Source organism: Hevea brasiliensis, chromosome 14 (genome assembly GCF_030052815.1).
Source record: "Hevea brasiliensis isolate MT/VB/25A 57/8 chromosome 14, ASM3005281v1, whole genome shotgun sequence".
Taxonomy (NCBI): Eukaryota; Viridiplantae; Streptophyta; class Magnoliopsida; order Malpighiales; family Euphorbiaceae; genus Hevea; species Hevea brasiliensis.
In genome coordinates, this window is record NC_079506.1 from 78,196,047 (window position 1) to 78,220,750 (window position 24,704).

General features: G+C 23.5%; 2 protein-coding genes across 2 annotated transcripts; one reads left to right on the forward strand and one right to left on the reverse strand.

The window, feature by feature from the left end:
* Window positions 1-214: 214 nt before the first annotated feature.
* On the forward strand, window positions 215-6,861 carry LOC110657748 (SEC12-like protein 1). Its single transcript, XM_021815092.2, has 10 exons — window positions 215-483; window positions 774-874; window positions 1,475-1,607; window positions 1,725-1,816; window positions 4,201-4,300; window positions 4,383-4,455; window positions 4,555-4,675; window positions 5,337-5,456; window positions 6,280-6,350; window positions 6,459-6,861. Exons 1-10 carry the CDS (start codon window positions 322-324, stop codon window positions 6,647-6,649), a joined length of 1,164 nt encoding a protein of 387 aa, XP_021670784.2. The 5' UTR covers window positions 215-321; the 3' UTR covers window positions 6,650-6,861.
* A 1,873-nt stretch (window positions 6,862-8,734) lies between these two features.
* LOC110657800 (uncharacterized) lies at window positions 8,735-13,397 on the reverse strand. Its single transcript, XM_058135200.1, has 9 exons — window positions 13,008-13,397; window positions 12,428-12,614; window positions 12,179-12,312; window positions 11,973-12,085; window positions 11,617-11,875; window positions 10,082-10,237; window positions 9,861-9,940; window positions 9,049-9,098; window positions 8,735-8,903 (listed from the first exon to the last, which is right to left on the reverse strand). Exons 1-9 carry the CDS (start codon window positions 13,311-13,313, stop codon window positions 8,773-8,775), a joined length of 1,416 nt encoding a protein of 471 aa, XP_057991183.1. The 5' UTR covers window positions 13,314-13,397; the 3' UTR covers window positions 8,735-8,772.
* Between the last annotated feature and the right edge of the window lie 11,307 nt (window positions 13,398-24,704).

Sequence of the window (24,704 nt, forward strand, 5' to 3'; positions counted from 1 at the left end):
AGTGGATGGTCCATTACTTATATAAAATTGAAATATAATGTAGCGTGGGTGGAATTTTTAAGGAATATCCACCAAAGAGTTGAGAGAGAGTTGACCTTGTATTTGCCACATCCCTCCTAGCGCGGGCCAAGCTGGTTTTTCTATGCCTTAACGCCCTTGTACTTTTACATCTTTCATGCTTCCCTTGCTTGTACCTTTATATATATAAATGTGACAAAATATCTTCTTCGTTTTCCACTTCCACAACGTACAAACAGGAAAAGCTATCGAATCCTCCTTTTCCATACTTTCTCTCTTTCGCCGGAGTTGAATTGCGGGTCAATGGAGCCGGTACATGGGGTATTGACATGCGGATCGTGGATCCGGAGACCCGACAACGTTAATCTGGTGGTCTTGGGCATGTCCAGGACTCGCGATTCTTCTTCTGTGCTCGAGTTCTTCTCCTTCGATCCCGATACTACGTCTATCTCTTCCTCTCCCTTGGTCTCTCTCTCTCTCTCTCTCTCTCTCTGTGTAGCAGAAAATTGTTCTGCGAAATAGCTTTTTGTTTATGTTTTTTTGGTGGTAATTGGAAATAACTGAATTTTGGCAACGGCGTCGTTTCAAACGCGTTCACTGACTTTGTTTTCTTCCTTTCTCTTTGTTTTCTTGGCAGCCAAACTGGGATATGGATTTTTGAATTAGCGTGTGTGTGTGTGTTTTATTATTATTATTATTATTATTATTATTTTTATTTTTATTTTTATTTTTATTTTTATTTTTATTATGTATAGGCTACGCATGTGCTTGAAGGAACTGAAGGTGATCCAGTAACAATTGCTGTACATCCCAGTGGGGATGATATTGTGTGTTCTACAACCAAAGGTGGCTGCAAGTGAGTTTCTTTATCCTCATTCTTCAAAATTCCTGGCCTTTCGTAAATACTTATATTAAAAAACTGAAAAAATTGGAGTCACGTAGATTCTGCTATTGGGTAATGTTCAAAAGGCTGCAGCTTGGTTCTATGATTTGAAAGCACTACTGTTAGTTCTATATCTGTCTGTGCTGCCCTTGTCCAGCTAATTATTATTGGGATTTAAGATTAATGATATTACCATCTCCTGAAACATCCTTGAGCACTTTTTGGGTTTGAGTGAAGACTTAGGACGTGTATTTTGAGGAACTATTAAACGCAGCTGGTCCCTGGTGGCCAATTCATGTGAGCATAACAAATGAATTTCATAGGTAAGTCCTATATGAGTGTGAGAGAATGGAGCACCGCATTTGATGTACTTGACCGTGAATAATATTTGGGTTAAAATGCAGTTAAGATTGTTTCAGTAATGTTTTCTTGGGAAAACAAATGTTTTCTTTTTCAGTTGAATGAGTTTAAAAATGAAAATTCAAGGTCATTGTCAATTATGTTTCATTTTCCCTGGAATTGTTGAGGAATGCCTTTGTACTGTGAGGTTTGATTTCATTTGACATGATGCAGATTGTTTGAGTTGCGTAATGAAGAAACAAATTTGAAGGTGTTGGCAAAACAATTACCTCCCTTACAAGATGTCGGTCCACAAAAATGCGTAGCCTTTAGTATTGATGGATCTAGATTTGTTACTGGTGGGGTGGTAAGCAACAACCTGTTGATTCAACAATTATTATTAGTGGCTTGCTTTTGCTTGTGTTTGAAATGTTCACATGTGAAGCCCATATGTAACATGATTTTGTTATATGATCAACTGTAGGATGGGCATCTCAGAATTTTGGAGTGGCCTAGCCAACGCATAATTTTAGATGAACCAACAGCACACAAATCCTTCAGGGATATGGATATTAGGTAGGTTTCTTGTTCTTTGTCATTAGGATAAATATGTGCATGTATATGTTAGAAAAACAATACAAGTGTATATGTGCTTTACTATATAGGCAATTGTTATGGGGGACAGTACATATTTTTTGCCTCTTAAAAGTTGGTAAATGTAATATATTACAGTGATTACTTTGAAGCAAATAAAGTTGTAGCTAGTGGTAGGGCTGTACATGGTTTGGTTTGGGCAGGTTCAGTGTATTTAGCCAAACCAAACCGACAAAGTCGGTTTTGATAGTATTCAAACCAAAACCAACAAATTAAATTACAAAACTGCATATCAAAGTTATTAAAGGCTCAAGGTGCACTAAGACGCCAAAGGGTCGCTTAGGCGAAGGCGCACGCCTGAAAGAGGGGAGGCGCAAAAAAAAAAAAAATCAAAGTAAAATAAATCTGAATATTCCATCAAATTTCAAAAAACATAAAACTAAAAATAATAATAACTAATAAAATTCAAGTACTAATATATTAAAACTTAAATAGTCTTTTAATGTTTCATAACTAAAGTCAAGCAATTATAAAATAACTACTCGTCAATCTTCATGAAGAGTAGCATTATAATCTTCTTCATCTTCTTTTACACCTTCATCCTCTTAATACTCATCTTCAAAATCAGTATCTTCATCATCTCCCTCATCTTTGAGAACTAAATGAGTATTAGTTAGTTCTCAAGTTAGATAGGAATATATCTTGAAATAGATGTAGATACAACTTTTTTTTTTTGAAAAGAATAATGAGTGATAGTGTTGAAAATGGAAATATGGGAGGAGTTTTGCGATCTTAAGTGTTTTAGTTTGATGAGATTTCGATGACTAATTATCAGCAACAATACTAATTTCAAAAACTCATAGATCGACAAATTTCGAGTTGAGTGGTAATATTTTTTTGTCAATGGAAGTACTCCCCGAATGTGTAAATAAAAAAGGCGCTCCTTTCCAGCCTTGTTCCTTGAACAAGTCGCACGCCTAAGCGCATAAGGTGAGGGCGTAGTGAATATCGTCCACCTTTCTCCCGTAGAGGCGCTAGGGCTAGAGTCTAGTGAGTCTAGAGCCTGAGGCATGCCTAAGGTGCGCCTTTAATAACTTCACATTAAGTGGGTTGGGTTTGATTTACGGTTTTTACTTTGTTTAACACTTCTAAGATTTTTATAATTCAATTCTTATAGAACTTTTTGCATATAAATATTATCATATACTAATTAAAAAACAAATATTTATTCAAAATGTACTATTCAATAAAAATAAATAAGAAAAAAAATGAAATAAGGTTCTTCACGTGTTTCTTATATATGTAAATCCACACTGAAATTAGTGGTTTTATACATTTAAATATTGGTTATAGTTTGAAAATAATTATAAACCGAATTTTCGATTTGCATTTTGAGTTAACATAGTAAAAGATATATATATATATATATATATATATATATATATATATATATATATATATATATAAGGTTCTTCACGTGTTTCTTATATATATAAATCCACACTGAAATTAGTGGTTTTATACATTTAAATATTGGTTATAGTTTGAAAATAATTATAAACCGAATTTTCGATTTGCATTTTGAGTTAAATATATATCTTTTACTATGTTAACTCAAAATGCAAATCGAAAATTCGGTTTATAATTATTTTCAAACTATAACCAATATTTAAATGTATAAAACCACTAATTTCAGTGTTTAATCAGTTTAGCGGTTTCTTTGTACGCCCCTAGCTGGTGGAATTGAATTTATGGTGGTGGCTGTTGTTGTTTTTTTTCCCCACAAGGAGGAGCAAGTCCTCATTTTCTTTGTAGCATGGTCATGCAAAAAATTACTTTTGAACTATTGGAATTGGAAATTTTCGTATGTGAAAAACAGTTTGTGTAACAGTTTCCTTTTCTTCTCTTTATATATATATATATATATATATATATATATATATCTTTTACTATGTTAACTCAAAATGCAAATCGAAAATTCGGTTTATAATTATTTTCAAACTATAACCAATATTTAAATGTATAAAACCACTAATTTCAGTGTGGATTTATTCGGGTTAATCAGTTTAGCGGTTTCTTTGTACACTCCTAGCTGGTGGAATTGAATTTATGGTGGTGGCTGTTGTTGTTTTTTTTCCCCACAAGGAGGAGCAAGTCCTCATTTTCTTTGTAGCATGGTCATGCAAAAAATTACTTTTGAACTATTGGAATTGGAAATTTTCGTATGTGAAAAACAGTTTGTGTAACAGTTTCCTTTTCTTCTCTTTTTGGCTTAACTGAAAATGTTGACATTTTTTTCCCTTAGTCTTACTGGGTTGGCTCTTGCCTTTCTTCCTCCCCCCATTCTTCTTTTTTCCACATTCTAGCCTGGATTCAGCATTTTTAGCATCAACATCTTCTGATGGTTCTGCGAGAATATGGAATATGGAAGATGGTGTGCCTGTAACTACTTTATCTCGCAAATCGGTATGTTTTATTTCATCTTGCAATTTCTGACACGCTGCAGATTTTGGTGCTACCTTGATACTTATATGGTGTTGTTTCACAGGATGAGAAGATTGAATTATGTCGGTTCTCTAAGGATGGGACAAAACCATTTTTATTCTGTGCTGTTCAAAGAGGTATAATAATTTGTTCATTGTTGTAATATATATGCTGTTTCATCTTTTATCGTCACATTATGTAAATTATTCTTAACACATGTAATATCATTGAATCAGGTGACAAAGCTATTACTGCTGTTTACGACATAAGTACATGGAATAAAATAGGGTATAAGAGGCTGCTTAAGAAACCTGCTTGTGTAATGTCTGTCAGCCAGGATGGGAAATATCTTGCTCTGTAAGAACTTGCCATTGGCCAATGGGATTCGATTTTGATTGCCATTTTTATGTCATAACTGTGCTCATTTGCATTTAACCAAGCTACATATTAATATCTCTGTTCTGGTGTGCCTCTATTGAAACTTTAGAGTTGGATCTTTTATCAATAATTAACACACAAAACTGGTTGCTTATGTTTGATACTGAGTTATTGAATCTTTAAATTTTTGTTGGCTAATGTGGGTTTGATATTGAGTTATTAGGCATGCAAAGCAACCTTTTTTATTAAAAGAACATAGGGTTCCTCTCTCTCTCTCTCTCTCTCTCTCTCTCTCTCTCTCTCCCCTTAAACATGTTTTAAGTTATAGCTTTTGATTTTCAAAGGGAATTGGTTTTAGCATGATAAAAGTTTTCGTTGTTATCATTGGCTGTGTTATTATAACAAAATCAGGAAAGAGATTTCAGCTGAAAATATATTCATGAGTGTGTTCAACAGTGTGAAAACATTCAACAAGATGCTGTGCCAAATAGTTGATAAGTGCTGAATAACTGAATAATGTGATTTCTTTGACTTTGAGAAATCTATTTTGTAAATTTCCAGCTCGCAACATAGGGTTTGTTCCTTATATTATATGCCATCAATCAACTATACTTAAATGCAAAAGTTTTATTAATTCTAGAGGAAGCAAGGATGGGGACATTTGTGTAGCTGAAGTAAAGAAAATGGAGGTTAAGCACTATAGCAAGAGGCTGCACCTGGGTACATGCATGACATCCCTAGAGTTCTGTCCCAATCAAAGGTAAGACTCGGCCAAATTATGGTTCTTTATAATTATAGACATGTTTGTCTTGACTCTTCAGTGCATTGGTTTCTGGTACTCCTATGCTAAATTGGTGTAGTTGTTGCTGTGAATCCAGTAGGTTACTGATGCCTTGATCTTTTTTTGAAAAGATGAAAATAGAATACCATTTAGTAGACATTATGGCAAATTTTAGTAGAAAGAAGCGATACATTGGATTGCCATTCGATTGTTTTGCATGGGTTTTTTTTTTTTTTTAATTGTTAGTAAGTGTGAAGAGGACTATGATTTATTTTTAGTTGCATTAGCATGTAATAATATATTTTGTATCTATATCTGTCGCCGAACACACAATGTATCCCATTATGCAGCAATCTGCAAAGATGCTAGGCAGCCATTTGATTGTTGTTTATACACAACCAGAGAAGCTGATCTTTGGATATGGCATAGAAAATCTTGTTCTTCATGTTAGCTTTCTGGCTTTAATCTGATTGGATCCTGTTTGTTGTCTCTGCTTTGTGGATGAGTGGCAGTGGTTTTGATACGGGCCTTTTAATGTTTCTTCTGGCTCACAGTCTCTATATGTCTTGATCTTTGAGTTCCGCATATACAAAATGTTTATTCCATAGAATCTTTTTTTTGTTATGTTCTATGGTAAACTTTCATATTTCAGTGTCTAAATCTAAATTATATTATATGATGCAATTTGCCCTGTACCACTCTCCTGTAATCAGACCCCTGTTTTGGAATCAATTTTAATCCTTATCATTTCCTTTGTTTGGTGATTGATAAATTGTTTTCCTACCCGTGGTGCATTTTTCAGGGTTGTACTAAGCACTTCCAATGAATGGGGGGCCGTAGTGACTAAGCTAAATGTTCCTGCAGATTGGAAAGGTCTTTCTCTGACTCTATTTGTCTGTCTGTCTGTCTGCCTTTTTCTCCCATGTCTCTCGCTAGTCAAAGCTGTGTAACTGACCCACTTCCCCTCCCTCTCATGTGCAGAATGGCAGATTTATTTGTTGCTTGTAGGGCTATTTTTGGCGTCCGCTGTTGCATTTTACATTTTCTTTGAGAATTCTGATTCCTTTTGGAACTTCCCTCTCGGGAGAGGTCAACCTGCAAGACCAAAGTTTGATTCCATTATAGGAGATCCACAATACTCTGATGATGCATTTGGGCCGTTAGATATGTGAGTAATTTGTTAGATGAAGTCATGAAAAAGATCTGAAAAGAGAAAAACTAGTTAAAGATTTGTCATTTTCTTAGGAAAATGAAATGTATTTTTGTCTGGGAAGGATTCAGGAAATTAACTAGACCTGCTTTGGATAGATTTTGATAGTATATTCTTGTGCATTTTGCTTGTCTACTTCAATTTCTTACAATTAAATTATGGACATTGAATTTATACTTTTGCTTGTCTCCAAAAATGTATATAAGTTGATTCTTGCATGGAAAAATTGCTTGTGCTTCAGAACTTTTTGTATTCTCTCTGTGACGACTGTAATCGTTATTTTGCTCGAGAATCATTTTCATGATAATTTTTGTCTTCACCACGATTGATGTTAGAAGATAAGCCAATTTTTTTGTTGAGTGGTGTGTTTGGTTTGGCTTATAAATTAGTTAAACTTAATAAGTATATAGTGAAAATTGAATCAAATAGAGTAAGTTATAAATAAGGTATTTAACTTATAATTTTTATTTATTTATTTTAATTTTTTTTTGAAACAAATTTTTTTTATTTATTTATTTTAAAATTAATCTTTAGTTAAGTAAAATATTGTATTATTGTATTAAATTTTAAAAATATCATCATTATAATAATTGTTATTTTGATACATTATCTTTGAGTGCATTTTAACGAAGCACTTAAAACTACTTGGGCTTTATTTGGTATTCAATTTTTGTTAAAAAGTGCTTTTCATAAAATATTATCCTAAAATTGATGAAAAAAATTATTTTATTATTTTAAAATTTTTATAATTATAATATATTAAATTTAATTTTAAATTAATTTTTAATATCATCTAACTAATATTTTTAGAAAAGTGTTTTTTTTAATAATAATATTAAATAGACTTAAAAATTATTTTTAAATAATTTTATTAAATAATTAATTATTTATTTTTAAATTAATTTATAAATTAAAATTTTATTTTAAATAAAAATTAAAAATAAATAATCAAATCGCATAGCTCATTGACAATGCATTTAGAACTCGCCACTTAAAACTATCTTCAAAATGGCTGAAATGGTTCATGTTAGTCTATGACACATGCATAGCTGTATTTGTTTTGCATAAATTAATTAAGGCTCTGTTTGGGAGGTTAAAAAGTTTATTTGAAATTGTTTCCTAAAAATGCACTTTTAGATGTTCAAAATATAGTTTGAAAATGTTAAATTTACATTGAAATTTATAGGTTTCAATAGCAATTTATACAATAAAAGTTTTTTTTTTTTTCCCAATAGATAGAACACAAAATAGAAGCAATTTGGACAATAAAATTAAATAAATTCTAAATTTATATAATATTATTTATTTCTGGAGAATTAATATGGAGAATATTTTTAATAATATATTAAATGAATAATATGGTGCTGTTATGTAGGTCCATCATTGATGAAAATCTCATAATTCATGGAATATAATACTGTAGTTGGGTTGGCCATTTTGTGCAACCAATTGAACTTTTTTTTTTTTTTGGCGCAGTTCAACATTAACTCATGCTTAATTAAATTTGTAATAAAATGGCTAAAAAATAATGTGTGTATAGAAATAGTAAAATTTATTGATACTTTATAATAAGAGTTTGACTTGCTAATTAATGTTTTAAATTTTTTTTAATTAATTATATTAAATTTATAATTTTTAAAAATAAAATAATAAATTATATTAAATAATTATTTGTTTGTAATTTATGATTATTATTTATAAATGTGATAAAAAATATAATTTTATTAAAAAATTAAATTGAATACCTAAATATTAAAAATAAAGTATTAAATGATTGTGTTACGGTTATATATTATAAATTTTAATGATAAATTTAAAAATATTAAAAATAAATTTATTAAAAATAAAAATATTAAAATTTAAATTAAATATAAAAATTAATTTTTATTAAATTTATGCATATCACAAACATTTAACTATAGTTTTATAATACGGTAAAAAATAATATAAATTAATAATTAAATTATATCAATAATAAGATCAAAGTGCTAGGAAGAAACTTCAATTTAATTTATTAATTTCTTGAATAATAATTAGCAGCTAACAGAGTTCAAAGACTATCTAATATTTAAAGTAATGAAATGATCATTGTTTAAACTTAGCTTCATAGTAATCAGTGATCCATTTGCTAATGATTTCAACTTCTGTTCTTCTTTGCATGACCAGCCAATCTGGATCATCCTCTCTTGATGGTGCTACATCCAAGCAATGAGACCCTGCCCAATAACAACTCCTTGTTATTTCAGAATTCTCTCTTTAAATTTCATTGTTAGATTAAAATAACCAAAAAAAAAAAAGAAAATAAAATTTTCATCATAAATAGAAATACATAATTTCAATTTGAGAATTCAAATTAATTACCTTCATTTGTTTTCACTGCCACAATGGTGTCTGATATATCTTCCAAAATCCTATATAGACACAAGTAAATTTCATATCATTGATGCACAGACATGTGGGTCTTATTCAAAAAAATAATAGAATGAATTTATATATAACAGTTTCATTATAATTATTCATTATGGTGACTCTCACGTGAATTCTCACTATAATTAAGGATCATAATAAAACTATTGTGTATATATTAATTTCATCAAATAATATATGGGTCCCATCATAATCAACAGTTATAATAAAATCGTTATATGTACATCAGTTTTACTAAATAATATGTCCATTTCACTATAATCAATGGTTATAACAAAACTATTACATATATATTAATTTCACTAAATAATATTTGGGTCCTACCATAATCAACTGCTATAATAAAATCGTTATATAAATATCAATTTCACTAAATAATATGATGGTCCCATCATAATCAATTATTATAATAATATCGGTTTCAACAAATAATATGTAAGTGTCTCGTCATAATCAATGATTATAATAAAATTATTATATGTATATCAGTTTTATCAAATAATATATGGGTCTCACTATAACAAATAGTTCTAATAAAGTCGTTGTACGTACATTGATTTCGTCAAATAATATGTTAGTCCTACCATAATCAATAATTATAATAAAATTATTGTATATATATCAATTTCACTAAATAATATATGGATCTCACTATAGTTAAAATGAAACCATTGTATGTTGAATAGTTTCACCAGAAAAATTTTTTTGTGATAGACTAATAAATACAAATAAGTTTTCTTGTTTACCCGCCACTGCTCCAAGGATCTCGAAGTCCGTTGGAAAAGATGATGTTGCTACCAAACTTCTTGAGAACTTCTCGTATATTCTACAATTTTGCATGCAAAATGTAATAATTAGCTGATTAATTTGTATTATTTTACATGTATTATGTTAAATTAAATTAATCTTTTCAATGTAATTAAAATAAAATTTAAAAAAATATTGAAAATTAATTAAGAAAACTTACTTGACCTCCATGATAAGTTGTGATCCAGTTACGTCTAGGGACAACTCCATATGTCTCCATGCAGTGCTCATTATTAGCGTTTGCATCATAGGGATTCAGTACAAACATGGTATCATTGGTATCTACTCCCAGTTCTACCACAATGTCACTACACACCTACATTGCGAGAACCAGTAAAAACAAATAGATCAGTACATTGTTATTCAATGGTAGGGTAAGCACTATTCAGTTTAAACTAAGTAAATCGAATTGTCTTGATTTAGTAATTTGATTCAATTTTTAAGATAATTCAGTTTGGTTCAGTTCGGTTCGATTCGGTTTTACATTTTAAAAATTTCAGTTATTGCGGTTTGGTTTGATTTTGGAGAGAAAAAAATTGGTAGAACTGAATTAAACCAAACTGAATTGTTTTATTAATTTTTAAATTGATTTATTTTTATAAAAAATCTATGAATTATATATAATTATATATATATATATCTATATAAATTATTTAATTTCATTGATTAATGGTTATTAGGTTCAAATCAATGTCAAAATTATGCTAAATAAGTTGAAAATCAAGTCTAAATTAAAAGCTCATAAAAACTCGAAACCGATCTATTCGAATTGAACTAAACCGAAATAGAATGGTTCGGTTTTATTTGATTTTTTATTCATTTCAATTCGGTTTAGTTTCTAAAATATGATAATTCAATTAATTTAGTTTTGATGATTTAATTTAGTTCAATTTGGTTTGGTTTGAACCGAATGCTCAGCCTACTGGTATAACTAAAAATTCATAGTTTTAAAAATAAACGTTAAAAAAATAAATAAATAAATAAAATCTTGATAAACATATGGAGACTAAAATAAAAAAAATAATTACAATATTAAGAGATTCAAATTAGATAATATAAAAAATATGAATGAAATTTACATAAGTAAATAGGTAAAAAAATATCTATTGAAAGAATAAATAGTACTTTTTTAAAAAATACAATAAATTTTATAAGTAAAATTTTAATTTTACAAAATTATACGGGATAAACAGTGATTTTCTGGAAAAAAAAATGTAGTAAAATTTTGTTATCTTAAATTCTAGTACTGAAATAAGCCTAAAATTATGAGATTTTGAATTTAAATCTCAGCTAAAATTAATAAAAAAAAAAAGAGTTTGGATTAAAATTAGACAATATAAAAAATATAAATGAAATTTATAAAAATACAAATATTGAAAGAGCAACAAAAATTTTAAAAAATCTGTTAAAATTTATAAGTAAAATTTTAATTTTAAAAATTTTAAGGGATAAACATTAAAAAATACTAAAATTTGTAGATAAATTTCAATTTTCAAAATCTTTGGGGGCACTCGGCTCTTCTCATCAAATGAATATTAATAATTATCTCTAATGATCTCGAATTCAAATCCCAGTTGAATTTATACAGAAAAAAGAGAGTTTAGATCCTGATAGAGTAAAATTAAAAGAAAAAAAAAACTGTTTTTCAGGGATAATATTATTAATCAATATATATAAATAAATATAAACTTATACCTGCCAAGCCCAGCCTTGTTGAGTTTCATCCGGAGACGAAGAACCACCCAAATAACCACCCAAATTATAGCAAGAAGCATCTCCATAGTGAGCAACAACTCCCGAAAAAATCCTGTCGAGTATATCAGAAGCTGGTGGTGCACTGTCTATAGCATTGCAAATAACATTAACACCATATGTTGGAGGTCTATCATATTGAGCTGTTGCAAGATACATCAATTCCAGACTTAATTTCAAACTCTTAGCATCCTTCAAAGGTCTGCTCGCCACACAAAAATAATAAAAAGGTTTCAAGTTCCAATCTCAATTTTAAAATTAGGAGAAATATATAAATGTTTCAGGTTTAATTAATTTACTCGCAAGTTCTGAATTTATTTGAAAGGATGGAAAGACCATTTTCCAAGTTGGAGATTCTTTCAATTTCAGCCCAAGAATTTTTTATGGTAGTGTAGCAACTCTCACTTGCTTCCTGCAGCAAATTAAGCAAACAAAATAAAGAAAAAATTGGAAAAGTAATTAAAATTAAAACTCTCTGCAAATTAAAATTTATGTAATTCTTCACCCTGAAGTCGTTTGTAACGACATAAAAAAATGCAGAATGTGGTGTTAAGCCATCCACGTAAAGAAGTGGGGCTGAAGAGGCCAGTGCCCCCAAGGCAATGTGAGGGTATTTGAGGCGAAACCATGCAGCAAGCACTGAAACAAAAACTCATTACAAAGTAATTAAAAATAAAAATAAAAATAAAAAGTTGGTGCATGATTATATATATATATATATATATATATATATATATATATATATGAAACGTACTTCCACCGTAGGATCCTCCAAAGACGATGATTGGAGAATTGTATGCTGAAAAATCTTTCTTGACGTACAAAAGTATTTCTGCATAATCAGCCAAAGCTTGAGCAGAGTTGAAGTAGCCACGGAGAGTTGCATTTTTCAATGCTTCTTCTCTTGATACAAATGGGACTGATTCTCCATAGAACCTATGCTGCTCACCAAATTAAAAAAAAAAAATAATGTGGAGAGTTGCATTACATGTTTAAAATTTTAAATTTTTCTGTGATTAGGGTTTTGTGCTAATATGAATCACATGATTCTTTAAAAATGATTATTTTCCAGTAAACAATGATAGATCTGGGAGATCCAAGTTCGACTCCGTTAGTATAAATCATGATATAGTAACCCTAATAATTTTATTTTTCAAATATAACCTCTTAAAAAATTAATAATTTTTTTTAGAAAAAAGAATCCAATATATATAAATAGAACTAACCAAGACCACATGCAAAACTAAAAAGAGTGAAACTAAATATTAGGGTTACTAAATCAGATCTGTCATTGGGTTACTGATAATCAGACCACATGCACTATGGCCATTCACCTCCATGAACACAATTAAAGCACCAAATTGAGCTGCATTCTCATTGAGGAAACCAATAGCATCTAAATCAGAATCCAATGAAGCTTCCTCTCCAAGGAATGCAAAAATTGGTGCAGAAGCTTCAGCACCTTTCCAATACTTAGAATTCAGTACGTATCTTTGTTTGAAAGTGAGATAACTTTGTGGCTGATAATTGAAGTGATCAAGGGTTTGGCCATAAAATAAACTTTGATATCCCTCTGAATCCAAAGGGCGACTTCTGCTTGGTCGGTCTATTGCACTATTATGCACCGTAAGCCTTGGCATTCTTAATCTTGACGCTGAAGTGGAGATAGATGTGGTGAAGAAGAAAAGTAGCAGCCATGGAAGGCAGTAGAGAGGTTGAAATGATGCCATCTTTTGAGAATGGAATGCATAATGAAATTAATTGGGTATTAATTTATAAATGCAAAAAATAATAATAATAATTAGATAATTTTGATTCAAAATATCAATTTAGAATCTTATCCAATTTTTAAAGTTAGATACTAAAATATTTTTCGACTCATAATTAGTTGTAACTGGTCTGCAATATTTGTAAAAGTGGAAAGATGGAGTGATAAATTATCTCTATTTTGATTGACTAAAAAATAAAAATTTGTTATTATTTACAATTTTTAAGGTATATTTAGTTTAATTGTCGGATACTATTGGTATGTGACTAATTGTAGTTGATAAAATTATATATTTATTGCTATTATATATAAAATTACTAATAAATGTATATATCATATTATTTATTTAATTATTGCAATAGACATATAATTATGAATTTATTATACAACATATTAAAAATATAATTAATTTTTTAAGTATATATAAAAATATCATGCTAATTATTAAATTTATAATATTTTATATTTATTGGTAAAAACAATATTTTAAAGACCCAAATTTTATAATTAATAATTTTTTTAAAGAAATAATATAGTCTAAATAAAAAATCAAATCAAATCAGCTATCAATTAATAAAAAATTAATATAAAAATAAAACTGATATAAAGTACAGATGATGGGTATCAACTAACTATCCGCTATCAACTCTATTTTTAAAAATATACTGAATAAGTTCTCCTAGAGAACTTAAAAATATTAATTAAGTGGAATGTAAGTTACCTCTTATATTATAGTATCGCAATTTTTATTTTTATTTTTATTGAAGATTTTTCATATAAAAACAGTGCTATAATTTTGAGGTTGAGCAAAATTGCAGTGGTTAATAATATGTGACAATAAACTTATTATGATATTTTGGATTAAAAAATAAATTTTATTATAATGAATAATTAAAAATTAATAATTTTATTTAAAAAATATAAAATATATAGAATTTATAAATTTCAATGTATTTAGAATTTCATTTTAGTTTATGTTCTTTACAAATTTAATTAGTCATTTTGTCCATGCATTACGTGACTTATTATTTTTTATTTTAATGTATAATTTAGTATTTATTTTTATAAAATTTTATATTTTAAAATCATATTATAAAATTTTGTTCTTAGTTAATTATATTAAATACAATTAAAATTTTTATTAAAATTTTAAATAATTATATTCCTATTTAAATTAATTTAATTTTTATTTCTAAAATGATTATTAATTAATTTTCTCTAAATATTCCTTCATAAAAATATAACAATATAACCTTTTTACAATATAATTGTGTTTAAAATGGACCATATATTATTAGAAATAATTTTTCTATAATAATTATAATAATAAATATGCTAAAAATAAAATCTTAAATATTATAGTAATTTTCAAATAATAATAATAATAATAGTAATAATAATAATAGTAATATGTCAAATAATTTCTTAATTTATGATTTGCATTGTATTCTTTTCTCTCTTATTTTTTTTAAGTCTTAAGTTTATTTTTCTAATTTTGAATTTTTTTATACTTCTTAGCAATTACAAATTTTCATTGTTTAATTTTTCTATAAAATATTTTGTACGTTTTTAAAATGGCATTTTTTTATATAAATCAGTGAAAAGTTATATAGTTAACAGTATATCTCTTTATTCTAGTCTTTTGATTTTCAAAGTTTATATCTTTTATAAAAATATTTATTTCTTAAGTATAATATATAATTATGCACTCAACAAAAAAAATTTGAAAAACAATTTATTATTATAAACATAATGAATTTGAAAAATAAAACATATAAATAATTAAAAAATAATTATTCAAATTTAAAAATATAAAAAATTAAATTATTATTATAAGCAAGTAAAAAAGTGGGAGATTTTAATAATATATATATTCAATATTCAAGAGAAATAAGAAATGAATTTATTTTCTAGTATTAATAAATAAATTATTTAATAGTAACTGATATAAATACAATTTAGTTTTGAATTTTAAATTTTAATAAATGATTTGTATTATATTTTAAATTAGTTCATATATAGCAATAAAAAAAAAGCAAAAATAAAAATGTTACAACTTTAAAAGAAGTAAAATGGATAAAAAGAAAAAAAAATGAGGATTTAAATTTTAAAATTAAAGAGAATAAATTGAATTTTAAAGTAATTAATATATATGCCAATTAGATATTATTTGACAAATTATTAAGTTATTTAGATTACAAAAAATGGCACATGGCAAGTTTTCAAGTGTATTAATAAGCTGACTTAATTTTATGAGACCATTTTTGTGCTTTAGTTTTGATATATATATATATATATATATATATATATATATATATATATATATATATATATATATCGATGTGGATTATCAGTATTAAGTAATGTTTTTAACTTAATAATTTTATCTTATAATGTATAATATATCTATATATCTATATCATAGATAAATGTGTGAAAGGAGGAGAGAGAACATTGAATTTGCCTAAAATATTTTTTTATTATTTATAGTATTTATAATTATATTTTTTATTATTTAATTTAATTTTAAAATTTATATAAATTCATGGGATTGCTAAAATTATCCATGATTGAATATGATCATGACAAATTAACCTCTATTTTGATTGGCTAAAAAATAATATAATAATAATTATTATTTTAAAAATTTAAATTTAATTGGTTAGATTAGTTTCCTATTTAAAATATTAAATTTTAATTGCCCATATAATTTTATGTTATGTTTGGTAGAGCGTAGTGTAATGCAATGTAATCAATTATATAATACAATAAAAATTATAATGCAATATAATGTAATTATTATTATTATTATTATTATTATTATTATTATTATTATATTTGTATATTTAGTTGCAAAATAAAAAAATAAGTGATGTAATGTAATGGTAATTTTTATTTTAATATTTAGTTTATTTATAATATTAATAATAATAGTTGAGCAATAATAGAGCTAAATAGTGGTAGTAGTAGTAGTAGTGGTGTGGTGACAACAACAGGTAGATAGTAGTAATAGTGATAGTGGCCAGGTGGTGGTAAAAATGACAATAGTTAAGTAATGATGGCAGTTGTCAAGTAGTAGTAGTGTTGGTAGTAATTGTGACAAAGTAAAAGTAGTGGTGGTAATAATAGTGGTGACCAGATAGTGATGGTGATAATATTAATAATAAATAAAAAAAATCAAAACGAATAATCATAATTATATCTATTTTATATGTAATGATTATTACGTTACTTTAACTATAATTTATTATATTATATAATTGTTATTTCATTACGTCAAAGTTTTTGCATTATCAAATAACGTTAATCAAATATATAATATAATTACGATTACATTATAATTTTGATTACACCCTATTAAACATAACCTTAGAATTTGTATAAATATAAAATTTTTAATTTTATTTATATTTAATTCTACTTAATTAAATTTTTATTATAATATAATTAAGGTAAAATTTTATAAAACAATACTTATCATTATAAAATCTTTTTTTTTTAACTAAAATCATTGCTTCAATTTTTTTTAGGTTAAACATTATTTTTAAAATATTAAATGAAATTATGTATTTGTTTCAATTTAAAAATTTGTTATGTATTTATGTTTACATATATTAGTTTTTTTAACCTGTCATGCGCGTTGTTTGTAGTGTTACTCATGATTTAATTTACTTTCATATAACCTTTTTATTAAATTTTCATATACATGATCATGACATAAAATACTATTATTTCAATTTAAATAGTAATAAATTCAAACAAATAAAACAAAAATAAGTAATAATTGAATATAAATATTAAAAACAAAAATATTAGAATAATAATTACCTTTTTGGTAATAATTATGATATCTTTTTACTACCACCTTTAATTTTATATATTGTTTTGACATGAATAACTATATCTAAAAAATCTATATAAAAAATTATTAAATCAATATAATATAAGCTAATTTTAAAATTTAAAAGGAAAAAAAATATTTTTTTGCAGCATAATCATCTACATTATCAATAGTTTTGAAATTGTATTTTAATTTTTCCTTGAAGAATTAGTATAATATGTTTTTTTACCATAGTAAATTGTGTAAGGAACATTTTAAACTTTTTATAAACATTAAAATAAGTATAATTAATTTCCTTAACTATATGTTGTAAGTTTTAAATCCCTCATTTCAAAAGAATATTAACCACATTATTAAATATAACAATTCCAATTTTAAATTCCTTAAAAAAATAAATTAGTTATATGGATTATTAGTGAAAAATCAAATATAAAATATAAAAAATAAAGTTTATAATAAATGATAATATTTACCTTAAAATAATTTATGTTAACATAAAATTTATTTGTAAATTTAAAAATTAGAGATAACTATTAAAATATATCCAATTATTTAAATTTTTTATACTTATGATTTCTTATTTGATTGATATACTAATACGTTAGTTAGTTTACATTTATAATAATATATTATTAATTCCCTCTCTCTCTATATATACAATAGTTTTTAGAGATAATTTAAAAAATTGTAGCACATGATTTAATATATTGTTATAATAAAGGGATAAATTTTTATTTTTATCAAGTTAATATTATAAGATTTTATAATTCTACATTATGTTTGTTTTCATTTATGCAATGCTGACATGGTGTTTTTTTTTTTATTTCAATTATTGTTAATGTCAAGTTAATATTTTGTTAAAAGTTTTTATAAGAATAGAATTTTATATATTTTTCTTTTATATATATATATAAACAAAAGTGGATGTATATCAATTAATTATAAATAAATCAATTTAATCATTTTTCAGGGTTCATATATTTTATTTTATATTTTATATTATTTTAACAATTCATTTTTTTTATCTTATTTATAATTCATTTTTTATTTTTTAAATATGATTGCTTAATTATTTTTTGTACCATTAAAAATTTCAATATTATAAATAATATAAAAATTAAGAATATTTCTATATTTTCACAATTTCAATTATTCATTTGCTAATTAATTAATTAAATTTATAGCTCTTTTTAAAATAATTCATACAGCTAGAACATTCGAATTTTTTTATCTCATTAAAATTTTATTTAGTTATAATTTCTTATTAAGAATCGTAGCTCAATTATATTTATTGCATTGTAATTTTTAATATTTTAGGACTAAAACTACATATTTTTGTTTATTTAAATTTAAATAATTAATATTTTATAAATGGCAACTTTATAATTATATTAAAATTATATAGATAGATAGATTATAGATTAATTATATTTTTTATTTTTCACTTATTAATTTTTTATTTTAATTAATTACTTTTTATAAATTTTATATTTAATTAAAATTAAATATAAGCAAGACTGATAATTTTAAATTTATATAAATATTAAAATTAATTTAAATAATAAAAATATAATTTTAATTGATTTAAAAAACAAAGTGCATTATTGAGAAAACTAATATTCCCCCTCCCTTCTCACATTTATATATAATATAGATAACTGTAAATGTTTTGTGATTCAATGTTTATTAATATTTATATTTTAAAAATTAATATATGCGAGTGTGGTGCAATGTTTTTCTAGACAAATTCTTAATTAAAATTCTATTGGGCATAGCCTAAAGTGAGGGAGAGCGATAGAATTTTTATACTTTTTTTTTATATAATGTATATAGGAGGATATAATTGTGCATAAAATATTAATATTACTTAATAATATACGATTTTTCTAAAACATAATTACAATAAAATTATAAACAAAATAGGACTATTTTTATAATTATTGATTCCAAGTTTAATTATTGACAAAAACTATAATTTTGTCAAAACAATAAAATAAATTTAATCAGTACATTTCAACTCTTATAATAGCAATTTTTTGAATTCAACTCTTATCGATTTTATTTTTTTATTTAGTTTAGAAAAATAAATACTATGCACACCCTTACTCTCAATGCTAAAAAAAATAAAGACATAATAAACTCAAATAATTATGATAATATATTATATTTTAAAAAAAATTTGTGCAAAATATAAAGTAAAATTTGTAATCATTTATAAATTAAATATTTTGATAAATTAATTTTAATTTAGGTGTAGAAATTAGACTTTTGTATAATGTATAAGAATATTAAAAAAAAATAAATTATAAAAATAATAAAAAATGTGAAAAAATACTATTCCTACGTTTTTTTTACAATTTTATTAGAATTTTATTTTTTATTATTTAATTTAGTTAATTGATATCTTTCATAAATAATATAAATTTATAAAAGTAATTTAATAGGTTTACAATATTTACTTAGAACACAATTTTATTAGAATTCTATTTTAATATTTAATTTATATTAATTAATATTTGTTATAAATAATATAAAATTATGAGAATAAATATATTTTAGAATTTTTTTGTGAAAAATAAAAAGTAAAACTTGAAAATTGTAATTATTTATATATTAAATATTTTAGAAAATTTAATTTTGATTTAGATGTAGGAGTTAGAATTAAATATAAGGAAAATAAAATTATAAAAAAAATTAAAAATTATGAAGAAATATATTTCTATGATTTTTTTACAATTTCATTAGAATTTTATTTTTTAATATGTAATTTATATGAATTAATATATTTTATAAATAATATAAATTTATAAAAGTATTTTAATAGATTTACAATATTTAATTGGCAAGAAATTTTTAAGACCTATAAAAAGTCTTGAATTTATATAAAACATAATGTTATTAGGATTCTGCTTTTTAATTTTTTGTTTATATTAATTAATATTTATTATGAATAAAATATTATAAAATTATAAGGGCATTTTAGTTTATTCAAAAGTTTATTCTCTTATTCGTATAATTATATATATTATTCCATTATTATTATAGATATAAACTAGTCTTTGAAGTATATGCGCTGCATGTACATCAAATTAAAGAAAATAAAAAATAATATTAAAATGTATATAATTTATTATTTTATTATTATAAATACACTATATATTACATATTTAATTACATATAAACACATAATTATTTTAAAATGATATAATGTATCTAAAAAATATGACAAATAAATGTATAAAAATATTTTTACTTCATTTTTGGTGCATTTGATATAAATTTTTGCTTAATTGTTGTTAAAATTTGAAATCATGTTAAAGCAGTAAAATATGTTAAGACTTATGTAATTCGATTTTTTTTTTATAGTGTTTTTATTCAATTATGATTTTTTGATATAGTTTATTTTCTAAAATATTGATTTTTTTAAACTGAAATTTTATTAATATCAATTTCATTTAAAATAACAATTTTTAATCTACATGAAAAGAAACTTTTTATAGAAATAATATTTCTAAATTTCAATATAATTAGACTTCATATTAATTAATTAATATTTTTATAATAATAAAATTAAATAATTATATTAAATATATAAGGTTATTTATGTTGGTATGCTAGTTCGCCCTTATTCATAAATTAAAGAAATAGAATATAACATTATATAAAATGTGTATAATTCATTATATATATATATATATATATATATATATATATATATTGAATTACATTGTAATTACATAATGTATCTGAAAAATATGAAAAATACGTATATAAACTTAATTTTTTTGCTTCATTCCTTTAGTTTAATTTTTGATAAAAATTAAAATTACATTAAAGTAATAAAATAAGTTCAAATCAATATGATTCAATGATTTTTCAATTATGTTCTTATCGATGTGATTTAGTTCTTACAATATTAATTTTTTTATGAACCATGCACAACCCTATCTTCAATATTAAAGAAAACAAACATAAGAAAAATATTATTAATTATAATAATATAAATATTATCTAATTCATTAATATATAATGCTAGTTTTACATTAGTAATTTTTGTAACATTATTAGTCTTTAAAACACGTACATTATACATGCGTCAAATTAAAGAAATAAGATATAATACTATAATATTTAAAGTTCATTATTAATAATTTACTATACATATTACATATTTAATTACATAAAAACATATAATTATATTAAAATTATATAATATATATATAATTAATTTTTGTTTCATTCTTTTATTTGGTACTATTTGATATAATATTTAATTTAATTATTAATAAAAAAACCATATTAAAATTATAAAATAAGTTCATATCGATATTGTTCAGTTTTTAAAGTATTGATTTTTTTAATTATAATTCTTACTCATTGGTTGATTTTTCAAAGTATCAATTTTTATTAGCTATGCACATCCTACCTTCAATACTATATAAAATAAAGATAAAAAAAATTAATAACTTGTAGTAATTTTTAGTAAATTTTAATAAATAAAATAATTATCTTTTTTAGCAAAAATATAAAATAATTATCATAATACAGGTATATAGAAAAATAAATTAATTAAATTTAGGCGTAGTTGTCATCAACTATTTTTATTAGTATTAATTTTTTATTAAATCAAATAAAATTCTTTTTCTTTAAATTTTACTTTGATTATTTCTTAAAATTAACACTATTTTTCCTTTATTATATCTTTTGTTTTTATATCGTTCATAATCATATAAAGTTAAAAGATTTAGTTTTATTTAATAATAATAATAATAATAATAATAATAATAATAATAATAATAATGATAATATATTATTATTATTATTATTATTATTATTATTATTATTATTATTATTATTATTATTATTATAAAAGGTTCAATTAATTTATTTTTTTATTATATTTTACTATTTTTATATTTTTTATGATATTTAATTGAAGCATTGTTGATAATATAAATTTCTTATTTAATGAATTATAAAAGATTAATGAGTATATAAAATGAAATAAACTTCTAATCATAATGCACTTATATGTTAATATGATCTCAATACATAATTTATTATATCAAAATAATTATACAATTTACTATATTATAAAATTTTTATCTCTAAATATATTAAATAATGTTAGAATCTTATTAGTATTATAATAAGATTATAAAAAAATTAAAAATAACATTTTTTTCTTTCATGTAATGCCATTAATTTATCATTTTTCAAGTAGAAGCATGATTTTAATTTTTTTTTATTTTATCGTAACTATTTATAGTACATTTTTTATTCTTATTTTATTATTTTTATTTTTTATTATTTTCATTGTAATATTTTATTTTTATTTTTTATAAAGTTAATATATATTATACATTATAGATTATTGATATATATAATGGAGTTAGTATATTATTTGCATTATATTATTTGTATTACTTGTCATAGAATTATAATTAAATAAGGATTATTTTTAATATTTTAATTTAATTACTTGAACTTTATTATTATAAATAACATAAGAAATTAAGGGTGTTGTAGTCCGTTTAAAAATTCTCCCCTCATCCATACCTTTATTCTAATTCTTTTTATATATACTCACTATTTATCAAGTTAAGATAATATTATAGTATTAAAAAAATTAAAAAATATTATTTTTTTATATATATAGACATCAATATTTTTAAATTTTTAATGATGTATCATTTTAAAATAAAAAAAATTTTATTATAAATTATAATCATCCTACTAATTATATTAATTTTATAATTTAATTCAAATTTAACATATTCTGTTAATTATTAATTTTTTAAATAATATATGTTTATCTATTTAAATTTTTTTAATATATATAATTTTTTTTATAATTTATACGTAATTATATATTATTTAAAACTTTTATATATATATATATATATATATGTACACACACATCTTATCAATTATTAATATTTACATAAAATTTATAAATTCAATTTTAATTAGAATTAATTTATATATTAATGTAATAATTTTTAAAAATACATTTATAATTAAGAAAAATATAAAATTGTTTTATACAAAATATATTTTAATGAACTTATAAGAAATTAAATTAAATGAAAATTTTAAAATATTAATAAAAGAATTTATATGTTTAGTTGATAAAAATTAATATCTTTTATTGTTCTTCTACATAAATTCAAATATAATTGAATTAAAATAATTTTACATAATTGTAGGATAGAGATAAAAATTTATTAGGATTCACTACAAAAGTTATTTATATAAATAAAATACCTTCTTATCTTTGTAAATAACATAAATCATGAAAGTATTGATGTAAGTATGACTAAGAATTTTACATTTATATAAATTTTAAAATTATATAGACAATTAAATTTTAATTCATAAGGATTTTAAATTTATATAAACTCTAAAATTAAATTAAATATTAAAAAATATAATTGTCAATATTATAAATAATAAAGGGCAATTTGGTCAAAGCGAATTTTCCTCCTTCACACATTTATATATTATATAGATTATGGATTATGGATTATAGATAGATAGGTAGATGAATATAGATTATAGATAAATAAATAGATTATAGAAAAAAAAATTATTTTTGTACTTATTTTGAAAGCTAAAATGATATATATTTTTATTGGGATAATGTAAAAAAATAATAAATTTTGAGGTTTTTTTATAATTTTTCTCTAAACTTTTTTCGTTTAATAAAAATATCTTGAATTTTTAATTTGTTTACAATTATACCCTACCATCTATGCTCCCATTAATTTTAATGAATTTTGCCATGTTAACATACGAAATGTCAAAAAAAATCTTAAACTTTACTCTTTTTTTTTTTGCACAACTATACTTTAAACTATTTTTTAAAATAAATATACATTAAACTTTGAATTTATTACAATCCACCTCATTATTAACAGAGGTGTTAGGTCAACATGTAATGACCCAACCTAGGGGCTGTTATCGGCGCTAGAGATAGGGTCAGCTTAAAGCTAACGAAACCTGTAGCAAACCTAAAACCTGTTAAATATAAATATATCCATGTATCTCACAATCCACGCATACTCTAAACCATTACACTTTATTTTCCTCATTCATAATTAACATGAAATTGGCTCAGAATTTGAACATTTACATACATAAAATTACTAAAGTGTAATTAGTTCATACATACATACTCACATGAGGGGTTAGCTTAGATTTTAGATATACATAATTATATCACTTATGGTTAAGATAAAACATTCATCAAAATCTTGAATACCAGCACGGTAACTATTTCTTTGCATATTACATGTCCACTAAACATATAACATACATATAAAAACTTTACAGCTACTCCTGTTGCTCAACTCTAAGGAACTATTCTACTCTGACACTTCTGCATCTAGGGTTAGGGAAAAGAGGTGAGCTTTACAAGTT